A 14,131-nucleotide genomic window follows, 5' to 3' on the forward strand; every position below is an offset into this window, starting at 1 on the left:
GTTTTCTTTTAAAATATTGCGCTATAGTAGTTTTTATTCTGCTGCTAGACGGTATTTTTTAGCGTTAACAACACGGTCACACTGCTGACCAACATGGCCGTCGAGAAAAACTGAACGCAACGCCGTGTTTTACATTTACCACTCTAAAACCTCACGAAATCTCGAAAAGCGTGCACGCAAACGTTGCCAAATGTAAGCAAATTAGTCTAGTGCCTGTTTTACATCGTTTACATAATCGCCAGAGCTTAAAATCGGGATTTTATTGCTGTCGTCGGGAGTCTCTCTCTGTCTCACACTCTTCCTGTCTCGCTCTTGCTGACAAGGCAAATATATTGGTGCTGGTGTGTGAGTGTGTCTGTGTATGTGCGTAAACCAACAAAAAGAAAAAAGAAATGGAAAATGCATATGTGAAAAGAACGCGCAAGCCGGTTGCGAATTGGCCAAATCGCCCGATTTGGGTACGGACTACGCCGCGATATGGATGAAATGGCAGCCGGGACGTGTCCGCGTTTCACTCTCTGCGTTTTCAGCTCTCTGTCACCGCTCTCTCCTGCTGCCCGCGCTCCGAAATCCCTCTGGCTCTCCAACCCTCTCTGCAGCTCTCCACCTCTCGCTCTCCGCTCTCTCAATATTGTTGATGTTGTTGTTTTCAGTTTGGCCATTTCTAATGCTCTCCTAAATGTTTTCTATATTCAATTGTAATATATTTGCAGCTTGTTGTGTATGTTTTTGAAATGGTAAAGTGTGTTGTCGCGTTCGCCAAAACCTAAATCCAAACCCAAACCCTTACCGATTGGGGGTAACAAAACAAGAACAAATCGCTTGGGCAGCAAAATATATACGATACGTGCGCGATATACTATATACATATATATTTGCCAGAGCGAGAGACCGAAATCCCGCGATGGCGTCGCGCAGGCGCGCCGAACTGAATCCCAAACTGCACATGGACAGGCAGCCGACAGCTGCCCGCATAACAGGTACCTGAAAACTGAAACTGAATTCTACCAACCAGCAGCAACTATGTAGATGTGGGATAAACCCCCGCCTCGCCGGGATCAGCGATGAAAAGGGATTCCCGGAACGATCTAATGCAATCCACCACCCATCACCCACCGCCCAGCGCGCACCTTGCCAACCGAAGCTGACCTTATACCTCTCACCCTTGCAGATCCCTCATTACCCGCCGGCAAGCGACGCGAGATCGACAACGTGATGAAGAAGGCGCGCGCCAACACGACCAACGACTACTGGGACAAGAAGCTGATCGAAGCCGAGGAGAAGGACCCGAATCGATGGCGCCACACGGGCTACAAAAAGATGTACATCCAGGGCGAGAGCAGCTCCGGCGAAAGCGAACGCGAAGGTCGCGATGCCCGCGAAGGTCGTGAGGGCGGAGCGCCTCCCTACGGCCGATATCCGCCAACAGGCGGACCGCCGTCCGGTCCGCCACCGCCGCAGCGTTACGGCCGATCCCGTTCGCCCCATTCGCGCAGTCGGTCGCGTCTGCGCAAGTCGCCGCCGCTTTCGCCGCCACCACGTCGCCGATCGCCGCCGATGACCATGCACGGTGGCATGGACCGCCGTGGCGGACCGCGCTCGCCGCCCATGCCGCGTTCGCCCAACAACAACCACGACGCCCTCATGCGTCGGCCCGGCAATGGCCACGGTGGCAGGCCCCGATCCCCGCCGGAACCCAGTGGTGGCTCGTCCTCCTCGTCGCTGCGACGCAAGCCAAACGCGTCGCGATCTCCGCTAGGGCGACGCCGGTCTCCCCCGCTTCCGCCGCCATCGTCGTCGGGAATGGAGAAGCGGGGCCCCGTCGCCCACATCCTGCCGCGTTCCAAGCGTCCGCCATCGCCACCGCCGAGGGTAAGTACCAAACAGAGGCACTATAAGTTGCACCTCTATTGGGAGTGCTCTAAACCTTTTTTTGGCACAGTACAATACTAAAACCTAATGTTTGCCTAAAAAAACGATCAAATGATCGTTACTAAATAAATGTAATTCAACAAATAATGACTTTTTAGAAAGTCATAGAGAATGTATTTGTTTCTGGTCCTGTTAATCTTATTTATCAATCATCGCCAACAGTTGGTAAATAGTTTAATATAATACGTTTTTATTTTAAATCTTCTTTTAGCACTCGATGCGTTCGCGTTCAAACAGCTCGATGAGCAGCAGCTCCGATGATTCCTGCTCCATTTGCTCGCCCAGCCATCGTCATAGATCTCGGTAAGCCAAACAGTGCGCTAAGCTTTGTCTGGATTTGAATTAATATTGTGTTATCCACTGATGCAGATCCCGCGGTCCGCGTTCGCCGCCACCGAAGCCACGTGGCCATTATCGTACGGGGGCGCCGCCGCCCCCTCCGTCGGAGTCACATGGCCGCATCCATGGTCGCCCCAGCACTCCACCGCCCGTGCGCGGAGGTGGAGGCAGTTCGGTATCCGCCATGGAGAAGTACCGCCAGGCGAAGATGCGACACATCGGCCACGATCGTGGCTCCTCGTCGGATGTCCACATGAAAATCGCGCGAACGTCGCGCCACTCGCCGCCGCCTGAAGATCCGCGTCTCAAGCACCGTCCGCCAGAGCCACCAGAGCCGGCAGCAGCGCCCACTGGAGCTCCGGCAGCACAGGCCAAAAAAAAGAAGAAGGAGAAGGAGGTGGGTACAAACTTATTTATTTAAAAAAAAATACGGTTAAAGTAAAATACGGAATAATCTGGACCTCAAATTAATGGTCGATATCTTTCCCAAGATACATCACTCGAAATTACTTGTTCAGTTTTAAAAATCATTATAAAACTTGTCTTGACCAAAAACGTTAAGTGTTAGTTCTTTGCCAATAAATTGCTTACAAATTCATTAAGAACAAGTTCTTGTATCATTATTAATGTCACAGAACGTTTATAAAAAACCAGTTTAACTCGTTTTCTAGAATACACAGATATAATAATATCAAAATCTTTTAACCCACAGATAAGACCACGCATTAAAATTGAAGGTGAGAAACGCAAAAAGCATCCGAGCGGGACGACCAGTGGCACCGGAGCTAACGCGGCGAACTCCTCCTCGGATTCGGACGATTCGAACGGCTCGGACAGCGACGAGGTCGGCACGCTGCCCACATTCTCGGCTACGACGCGGCTGACGCTCTCGGAGCGATTCGGCAAAATGGCGCAGTGGAGCATCGATCGCAGCAACATGGAGAATATGCGCATCACCAAAGACTCCGCCGGTGGGGCCCTCAAGGTGATGATCGAAGAGGGCCTGGAGTCGCCGCCGCGTCGCTATTCGTATTCGCCGGCACCGGCCGGGCATTTTCCGGAGGAGTTGGCCACCACAGCACCGTCGGGAATGCTGTCGTGGGACGATGTGCGCGTCCGTTACGAGTACTACAAGAGTCGTGGCTACTTGAGGGACTTGGATCTTAAGGTAGGCGGTGATTTAACCATCTTACCTAAGCCAAAGTTAATTTCTAAATGTTCTTTTGCTTGCAGGACTATATCAAGTGGGAAGAGTGGTGGTATAAATACCAGGAGTGGTTGAAACAGGAACGCTACTATGAGTACTGGGATCGCAGTCAGCAATTGCGCAGACGCCGCAAAAAGCTGCCGGTCACTCAGCGCTTAAATTGAGAGCCCCCCGCATCTCAGTAATTTCATTAACTCATCCTCTTCCCCCTACTCCCCAGAATTCAGTTCATTTAATTGATTTAATTTCGATCTTCATTTATGTTGTATCCTAACCATTTCCGCATCCCATCATCCCCTTTTGTACATTTAAAATGTATAAAACTGCATTTGTCAGCTTACATAACTAATTACCAGCCAAGCACCCGAAGGTGTTTGGCTCGTGGTCCCCGACATCCTGCTTTTGGCGTAGGGTTTCCATTAACACTGAACTTTGTAAGTTTTTTTGAGGGCATGTTGTGCAGTACAACATACCCAGATATTTGTAAACGCATTAAATAACAGTCAGTATAAAAACGGTTTACTTTTACTGGAGGAAGAAATTGTTTTTTATAATGGGAAGTGTTATATTTAATTATAATAATATTATTCATATGATACCTAAATGTAATGCCATTGCTTACACTTTCCGATCGTGGGTTTGTAACGCTGTGAAAAAGAGTGTTTTAAATACAAATAACACAATCATACTGGTGGATCTATTGGCGACAAAAGGGGAGTATCTTGTCGGAATCTTCATGTCAAATCGCAAATCGTCGGTGAATTTAAATATAAGACATATACTTTTTTTTCCGTAGTCGACTAGTTAAGCCATTACATATGGCTGAAAACTTTATAATATTATATTTCTTTAAATCTGTTTTAACGGCTTAAAGTTAGAACTTCAGTTACTGGTTCATAACATAATAGAAAAAGAAGGGAAATTCTAAATTTTTGTTGCCAAAAAGTCCTAAAGGAATTTCCTTAAGTTTCTTACTCAGTGCACCATCTAGCGAAGCTTTTCCGAAGTCATAGCAGAGCTTTTCAAGGTCATCTATTTTTGAATAAAGAAAAACCGCCAGAAGAAGTCCTAACGACATTGCGAAAAGTGTGAAAAATGAGGCAGGGGTCGTCCCTGCCACCAGGCTGGATGTCAATACTGTGATGTGCACGCAGCGTTTATTTGACGGCATATAAATTGAAAAATTCACATAAAAATGTGTAATTACTTGGCATATTTTCAATTTGCACAAAGACGAAAAGGGAAACCGTCTGCTGAGGGTGGCACGCACACTGGCGGAGGTGGGAAATCCGTGCTCCTGGGCGTGATTTCCGTGCACAAATTAGCACTTTTTCGCTGGGGTTTCGGGGTTGGCTAATAATCAGATTATTCCTGCTGCGCAGGGGATGCTAATGTGTCGATATCGAGCTGCTGCCCATCTAATTGCGGTTGAGTGGGGCAATGGCGGCTTCATGCATTACCCATTGAAGCGGACTTTAATCCATCTTGAACCCTAAGGGCAGTTTACATTCACAGTCACCCCTTCACCATAATTGGCGCCCAGCCCCAATCCTAGGAGGTCGCCGTGTCCTGGCACAATTAAGCTCTAAATAACAACAGCGTTAAGAAGGCTTTAAGACCCGATTTGGCCCCCGGCTCCTGGCTCCTGGCTCCTTGCTCCTGGCCACCCCACAACCCTTCAGAAGAACTTGAGGAAAAGTCACGTCTAATTACACACATCTTGGAGCAGCTTTTTGACCTGGTTGACTTGGTTGTAGCGGTGGTCGGACGGTTTGGTTCTACCAAATTGGTTTTAAAAGCCACAGGGGTTGAGGCGTTGAGAGCGCGTGAGAACGTGAGCAATTATTACGGCGTTGTGGGGGAGTGCTTGCTCGAGAGTGGTTGAAGTCGGGGGCACTGGGGCTATAATCCTTTTATAATCCACACAATGTTATTATATGCTAAAAATGACAAATAAGTGTCACGAATAAATACAACAAGTCTTGCTGAAGGAAGCAGACTGACAACCGTCTGACAGACGCCTACTGGCGTACAAAACGCGTTACGACAGACATGTACACTTCTTTTGACTGAATTTGCACTCCAAAAATGTAGATTCATGCTTTTTAAAGTGTTTTTTGAACTTTGAAATCTAAAGCCCCTTTAGAAAAATTTTTTTTTAATAAAATATGTCTTCCAATAAAATAGGAAATTTACAACAGTATCAAAAAAATACAATACAAAATAAATTTTGAATTCCTTTGTTTTACGGCAAGTACAATTTTAAAAATCTTAGTGTTACTAAAATGTGTTGTACCTATGTGTGTGTTAAAAAATATTTTTTTTAAGTGTAGAGCGCGCCATGCCTTACTTTTCGCGAAGAAAAAATAAAAATAATTGAATTTAAGGTCGGGAATTAAGCGGGAAGCACAAGTACAGCTACCGCCGCTTACAGCGCCAACCAATCACGCACAAAGGCGAGAAATCGAGCGAATGGATTGGGGTCCTGTGAATTAACAATTCCTTTCAATTAAGTGCGCAACCGACAAAAAAGTTGTGCCCCAAAAAGCGAAGCAAAAGGGAAACTCCGACGAACATAAAAGCAAAGGGCAGCCCAGCCAACGATATTTTCGTTTCAATAAAAATCAGCAACCGGAGGATGCAGGAGCAGGATCTCTGGAAGCGGGGCCAAATGAATACGTTGCATATGTGAAGGGGATGGGATATATGTGTGTGTGTGTGTGTGTGTGTATGTACAATAAATAAACGCCGACAGATAACAGACAGCCAGGGGGGCGGGCAGCGAAAAGTCGGTTACATGGGGGCGTGGCAGGGTCTAAAAATCAGCAGCAACTGTAACAAGTTTCGTGTTTCTTTTTCAGTTTCTCCGTTACAGTCAATCAGTTTTGCATGAGCGGTTTCTTTACTCGTTTGCGCCAACTCTACAATTTACTCACACCCACACACACACACTGGCTTTCCTACTGACTTTCCCCTATCTGTGTATGCGTTTGGGGGATTTCCCCATTTGCTATTTTTTTTTGAAACAAAGTTAAAACGAGTTGCCTGCACTCGATGATTTAGCAATGAATTCGCTTGTTTGTTGCTGCACGGGAAAAAAATGAATATTATAAAATAATAAGTTTTATATATTTAATTTATATAAATATATATTGTGTATTAACTACAAGATAAATAAAACCATAACCAATATAAAACTTAATTATTTTAAAAATAAGTTTATTCAATTTGTTTTGCACGTTTACAGGCTACCTATTTTAAAGTGGCCATAAAAAGCTTCTTTTTAAAATAATATTTAAAATATATTTTGTTAAATATATAGCACTTAAATAATAGGAAGGAATTGTTTGCTTTGAGTTTTTTGAGAGTTCGACAGAAAATAACTTATTGGGTGTATATCTTTACTTACAAGCAGACTTAAAAGTCCTAGACACACCTGTGTTTTCAAGAAACTCTCATCTGGCTTTGCCCGCCCATCATTAACACCAGCATTCACTGCCAATTTGGTGCGCTTTCCTTGGGCAATCCAAACTCCAATGCCGGGCAGTTGAGTCCTTTCGGTAATTAAAAACGGAAGTTGAATCAAACAGGGCCCCACTCAAATACACACAATCGGTTGAACTCGGTTACACAACGTTTATTCAACTTGTGGCCAAGTTTCCATTGTATCCAAGGACTTAACTTGTCTTTGATTTTGTCTGAAGTTCAAATGTGTACGACGTGATATTTGCTTAATTTTTCCCTCTTCCTATCTACTTTTGTTTGGCCCCGGGGGAATTTTGGGGATTTCGGTTTGCACGAATAATTATTTGCCCATTTGGGGGTTGAAGTTTTGCCACGGCTCAGGTAATTTGCACAGACAAAAGGCGATTACCACAAGACCTAAACAATTAGAATCGGAATCAATCGGGGCAAGACGAAAACAACACCCCCTTAACAACTCCTTGCAATCGGATATTAGGAAACTGATTCCACCTGCCCACAAAACTGAGAACGAAAGTCGAGCATCACGTTCGTTTTGTTCCCCTTTTGTTGAAAAGGCTTCAAAATCATCCGGAAAAGAGCTAAACGGTTTTCATGACGGATCTAACCAATTTTCCGTTCAATCTTTATTGGAAAATCTGAGTAGCTTTTGCATTAAATTTGTTGTATTATTTCGCAAAACAAAGTTTGCTAAACATTATTTAAGGAAATATTTTTGTCTTTTTTAATTTAAATTATTTAATTAGAAAATATTTTCCAATATTCATATTTTTTGATGCTATGCTTTATTTTATTTGTCATTCAATTTTAAAAACGCCTGTCATGTTCAAATTCATATTTTATGTGCAACTTTTTACAGCAGCTTTACTTTAATCTTTTTCATTCCATTTATGGTCTCTTTTGTTTTTAACATCCCACATTTGTTTGTTCGCTTGTTTTATTACTGTAGGAAATTTTAAGATTCATTTCCTCGTACGCTCACATAAAACAGAGGGAAATCTCATACATAGCAGAGCTCATCTGGCACATACGAAATTTCCAGAAAATACATAATTTCATTATGTTTTTCCCCGCCCTCCCCTGGATTCGCCTGCAGCGGAAACTGTCAACACGGATTGCGCCCCCTCCATCCAATTTCCCGACCCCCACATACCCACATCTTTGGCCGCCCCTCCCACTTTTCTTAGCTTGGGGGCGTTGGCAGATAACGGTTTACTTTCTTAATCTCTGTACGTAAATTTTGCGACTTCATCTTACGCAATGTCTACCGGATTCTGTCTGCCGCGCTTTTTCGGAATAACATACGCTCTTTTCCAGCCCCCATTCAAGGTAACGTGGCTTATCTGAAAGCTTTAGCAATTTGTTTAATTGGTAAATATGCCTTTTTCCGTTTAATGAAATATATTTAAGCCAGTAAGAGGTTGAACTACTTTTGGTGTGTTCAGTGGATATTAACCCAAATTCTTTAACAAAATGCAAATGGTCTTAACTTCAATATAATTTATATAAATTTATGGCCCAATGTTTACATTCTTAAAGGGAAAGAATTGATTTGTTTTGTAATAATACAACTGGCATAAGAAAAAAATAGATCTTTAGGTTTAGCAACAAATTTATGTTTTGTTATGGATTACACTTAATTTGCTTGGTGAATTTGTTATTTTGTATATGAATTGAAACTATTTAATCTAATCTTTTTAAAAAAAGTTATTTAAATAGGTTCATTAATCAGATTTAATCAGTATTTAAAATTTTAAGCGATAACATTAATATTCTTTTGATAATTTATATTTTGAAACAACAAAAATATTATCTGGTATTAGCACTTCAAAATAAACTATTTTTGCTTATGTTAGTACGTTTTTTTTCTCAAATAAACCATTTATTTTCCGGACTTATTTAAATGACAATTTGGCATGTCAGCTTGTAAAGAGTATTTAATGTCTTTTTATCAACAAAGTGGCCCGGTTTGCTCTGTTTTTATCTGCTTATTGTTTCCCCTGTTTGAGTTACATCTGAGCACGGTGGCCTTGGGCCCTCAATTCCACAGCCCACTTTGCTGCATATGTGGGTGACTGCCCTTAATTCTTTTTTCTTTATTTTGGCGACTGTCGGCAGGTGTCTTTCCTTGAAGAGTCCCGACATTGTCCCGCTCAGTTCGTTGGAAAATATCCTGTTTCACTTCCTACCTTTGTGGCCCTTCGCCGGAGACGCACTTGACCGAGGTGAAAGCCAAGGTATCTCTTTAAGGAAGCGCTTTCAATTACCAACTTAAGGCTGATTACTGATTCGTCAGCGTCATGTCCGGGAGCTCAGGGAGTGCCAAGGAGTGCCAAGGGGGGATAAGCTGGCCCACTTTTGCTCCGCCCATGGCCACAAGCATATTAGTCAAAAGGAGTTGACTCCACCACACTTTCACTCTACTCCGACTCCGACTTCCACTTGGACTCGGTCTTGGACTCCTCGACTCGGCTTGGCCACTTAATCTCGCCTTTTTGGTATGCACGGACTGTATTCAAATGAATTCTGATTGAATTCATTGAAGCTCATCAGTAAGAAGCGATTTTTTTCTATCTAAGACAGCAGATGAAGCTGGAGCGATGGAGCTGGAGTCCTGCTGCGACGACTGGGCCTTGGCACATCCTTCAGACATTTATTTTCAGTAATGGAAAAAATGTGTTCTGCAATTTCGCTCATTTTTATACATAAATTTGCCAGGCAAACCCACGAGTGGAGCGGAGTCGTCCAAGCCGTAGAATAAAAAAAAAAGAAATGCGGGAAATATAATGCTAAAAAGTAAAGTAAATAAAGGATAATGCAGCAAGGATATAAATTACATAAAGCAGCGCGAGATGACTAACTGTGGCAGGCCAGAGCCGGTCCACGACAATGGAACGTGGCCAGCATTAGCTGTTCAAACAAAGCTTTGGAGGGCGCTGAATGGGAGGCTTGTGATTGGGCAAGGCGGCTTACTACACTGAGAAGAAAATTGTAAACTAATTCAAATCAATTTTGTATTTTTTCTACAGTTAAATTACCAAACTGTGGCATGCTAACATACAAAGCTAGACATAGAAATGTAGATAAACTACTAAAAAAACTTTAACTTGCTTTTTAAAGCAATTCCTATTATTATTTTGGTTAAACAAATAAAGCAAAAGTTTTAACATTAATTTTTCTCAGTGTAGTAGCGGAAGCCAAGGCGGCGCATTAGAAAAATGGTGCGCACAGGAAACGGAAGTGGAAGTATTTTTAATGATTGGTAAATTTTTTGACGGCTTCTCCTCGGCTTTCTCTGCCTCCTTCTGCTTTTCGCGTTTGTCCCAAAACGCTTCGACATTGGGAGGAAGGAACTGGGCCGAATCGTCCTCGTCTAATATTCCTTTGTGCGGCCGTTATTATTGATGGAAATGCAAATTGGATTTTCAAATTTACTTCCCTGTTTGCTCTGCCAATCGACACACAAAAGTGTCGGAGAGAGAAAAAGAGGAGCGAGACAGGGTGCAAAAGAGCTCAAGATTCCGCTGGGGATGCCTCACTTTTACCCGGGATTTATGGAAAATTATCAAGGACTGGCAAAATGTTGCATTTATCATTGAGCCTTAATTTATGCAGAGAGAATTTCTTAAACTCTGTGCCAAAGCCATTTGTTAATTCTGATGAATTCTTAAAACACTTATATGCATATACCGTTTCTTTTTTTTTCTTAATTTGCCTAAGGATTTTGGCAAAATATTACTTGGCTTACAATAAAATGTTCCCTTAACTTGGCAAGCACATAAACTTTCATTTATTGAATGATTATAAATTAAGAAAACATATTAAACAGAAGCAGTTTGTTGTTCTAAGCTTAAGTTTATTGTAAATATCCCATTACATGCCTTGATGATTTATCATTGTCTCTGGCATAATTCGAAATCATTATTGCTCATCTTGCTATTGTATTCATATCATTTTCCACATCGCCATCATATCCTCGCTCTAGACTCTTTTTCCAGCCGGTCGCTTCTCGATTCCACTCGCTAGTCGCTTGCACTTTACTTCAAAGTAATTAACGCCGATCCAAAACAGACGCCAATTTGCATAGCTGACCCACGTTCTTTAGCCCGGCATCCAGCCACCGCCCAAAACCCCCCTTTTGGATAGAGGAACCTATTACTCAAGACGCTCAAACACACACTGATGGGTTGAAGGGGTGAAGGGGGTTAAGAGGGGGCAGAAGTAAAACAAAAACTTGCAGCTCCTGAAAACAAAACCTCTTGAATTTTAATTAAACGTTTTTATGCAAGAATCCCGAGCGCCCCCTTCCTTCTCCTCTTCCTTAATCCCCCTTATCCACCCGCATCCCTTTTTTTGATTCATTTGGGTTGGTCCTCCTGCATTTGAATTTTTGCCTTTGCCTTTGGATTTGTTTTTATTGTTTTTTGGTGTACAAGCGATTGCATTTGCGTATATTTTTCTGGCAGCTGCTGAAAACTTAAAGAAGGAGCCCAAGGACCTGCTGATGAAGAACAGAATGAAGGCGAACTGAAATTGCAGGGTGAAAACTGCCATTGACTGCACTCTGTAATTCAATTATCGACTCTTGGCAGTAAAAAGTGTTAATTATTAGTTTCCTCTACTGCTCTCTCTCAAGGGAACAGAGAGAGAGAGAGGTAAAATGGAGACAAAATATTGCAGCTAATGAAGACGTTGGTTGAAATCAAGCAAAGGATCCAGGAAAAAACGGAAACGGAAGCGGAATGTGTTGATGGCCAGCCAGCACCGTAGTCGTTAAGAAGTTTTCAAGGGATAAGGGTTTGTAAATACGGATGTTACAATTGAATAACATTTATGCTATAAGTCATTAAGCAAGAATTTTTTTATTTTAAATTCAATATTCTTTTGTCAAATTTTTAAATTTCGGATTTAGTTGGTTTTAAATTTTTTTAATTTTCTTGATTTAAACTAAAATTTTAAAATTAAAACAATCAAAAGTTACTAGTTTTGTAGTCACCTAAAGGTAAATAAGGTTTTGTAATCGGAGTCAACATTTATTGTTAGGTACCTTTAGGCACAGAATAGCAACAAAAGCCTATTTTTTGGGTTTGCAACTGGTGGCTTGGCCCTTAAGTTAATGTCTTTAAATACTCAAAGGTTTTCGTTCTTTATTAAACGTACAGTGGGTAAAGCATATCTTATAGTCGGCAAACTCGCTTATGAGTTGATGGAACACGTATCCATCCCATCAGGCTACACCCTTGGGCACTTGGCAATTTGGCATTGATGACATTCACAGACGCCGCTAGGAGTTAACTACTTGAACTGGTCTTCGCTGGTGGATCCCTAGAGTGTCTAGGCGCCTCGGCTAATTGATATTAGTTTAATCATAATTCTGTCCCGTCAACTTGAGTAAGTGAGTTTGCTAATTAAAGGCCCAGAGAGGCAGGGTGAGCGAGCATTCACAACTTTTTTGCAGATCAGGTAATACAAACTAAAAGCTTTGATCCTCATTTAAAAGTTTGACTCAAAACGCTAAGTGCTTATTTACTCTGAATGGAAATAAAACAAAAATGAATTTTAAGTTGGATTAAAATCCATTGAAAATAAATTTTTGCTTCAGTCCTGAGATTTTGTAAATAAATTAACATGCTGCGCAGGAATTTAATATATAAACGCAGTAATTAAACAATATAATCTTCGTTATTTTTTAACATTTTTTCGACACGGCAAAGGAGAAAGTATTCCTAACTAAAAAGCTTTAAACTATTTTCCACTATTAAATCTTTTTGATTACCTTAATGAACAACTGAAATTGAGAACCTTTTCTCCTTTCTTTGCCCCTTGCAAACATACCTATCTTTGGCGCATTCACTCATTAGGATTGTGACCCCTGAAGTCTCCGATTTCTGGCCTGAATCAGGTCACCAATTCGATTGTGTTCCGTGCGCATTGCCATGACCCTTTTTCCAATTGGCTTCACTAGTTGAAGTTTTTGCCTGCTAGTTCGCGGATTGATGATTGAGCAGCCAGCCTGGCCACATTCCGTGGATGAGCTTGGATTGCTACTTCCGCCCGGGCAATTGAGCCGGGGGAAAGGGATTGGCGGGGCTGGGGATGCAGATGCGGAGTGGTTCAAATTGAATGCAGCCGAGAGCAGGGGAGGAGGATTGGAGGCCATTGGGCGGCGGAATGGGGGCCAGAAGGGCATCAGATTGCAGCATCTACCGCGCACTGCATAATTTATGGCGCCCAGTGTGCCCCCGACTCCCTAATTTTTTTTTTTTTTTTGCGTCGGTCTGCAACTGTTGTTGGAGCTTCAAATTTGTATGTTGCCTTTGACACCAGCTAAAGGGGTTACGTGTCTGCTTCACTTCAGAGGCATAGAGGCATCCTGCCCCGCCCCCAGAATCCCAGATTCCCCCCGCCCCCCCAGCCTGTCCCGAAAATCTGTCTGTTTTCGAACTTTGCAGTTTTTTCGTGCCTGGGAGTTTTACAGTTTTCGGGGGTTTTCCCGAACCATATCCATTTCCCATTGCTTTGGCCGTTTTTCAAATGTCTGCGCCATGTGCATGCGAAATTTCCCAATGGACTCCGGCGCACACATTTCGGCCAGCAGACAGCGCGATAACCTGTGCTAATGAAGTGTGATGTTGGCCAAAATGTGATTCTCTTTGCCGCTTCTTTGTGACTATTTCAATCCCCTGGATGCGTATAGAATTCTAATTACTTTGCGAGCAAATGCTGGCCGGCAAAAAAAAAAAAGTTTTCATATATTTGTAAAGTTGGGCTAATAATATTTTATATATTTTAATTCCGCAATCATATTTTTACAATTTAACCTTGCAAATCCTGTGCTAATAATGCTCTATGAATTATAATTATATGGTGAATATATAGCAGCAGCCATTAGCTATTTATCCCTTTGAACGTTTTTTGTTGTGACAATTTCTAATCATATATGCGAGATGAATTCTAATTATTTTGGGTCAAATAAACAAAATTTGTTGAAAATATTTAAAAAACAATTATTTTAGGAACAATATTTGCTGTAACAATAATATTTGTAAAGATTAAGTGAGCTCAATTCACTTCAAAGTAGTATATTTTCAATGGTTTTTTGCAAGAACATTAATTTTTATAGAATATTCTATATTAATTCCCCTCTCTTACTCTATTAGTTTATTGTTT

At 42.1% G+C, this 14,131-nt stretch overlaps 1 protein-coding gene across 2 annotated transcripts; it reads left to right on the forward strand.

Annotated features, from left to right (window-relative positions):
* Positions 1 to 46: 46 nt before the first annotated feature.
* Positions 47 to 3,993, forward strand: LOC128254754 (basic salivary proline-rich protein 1). 2 transcript variants are annotated; one of them, XM_052984047.1, is made up of 7 exons: positions 52 to 192; positions 714 to 980; positions 1,172 to 1,872; positions 2,144 to 2,235; positions 2,302 to 2,668; positions 2,984 to 3,439; positions 3,505 to 3,993. In XM_052984047.1, exons 2-7 carry the CDS (start codon positions 905 to 907, stop codon positions 3,640 to 3,642), a joined length of 1,830 nt encoding a protein of 609 aa, XP_052840007.1. In that variant the 5' UTR covers positions 52 to 192; positions 714 to 904; the 3' UTR covers positions 3,643 to 3,993. The 2 variants fall into 2 exon arrangements, with proteins under 2 accessions (XP_052840008.1, XP_052840007.1); XM_052984048.1 differs by lacking the exon at positions 714 to 980 and having other exon boundaries at positions 47 to 192.
* Positions 3,994 to 14,131: the final 10,138 nt, after the last annotated feature.

Source organism: Drosophila gunungcola (genome assembly GCF_025200985.1).
Source record: "Drosophila gunungcola strain Sukarami chromosome 2R unlocalized genomic scaffold, Dgunungcola_SK_2 000006F, whole genome shotgun sequence".
NCBI classification, from domain to species: Eukaryota; Metazoa; Arthropoda; class Insecta; order Diptera; family Drosophilidae; genus Drosophila; species Drosophila gunungcola.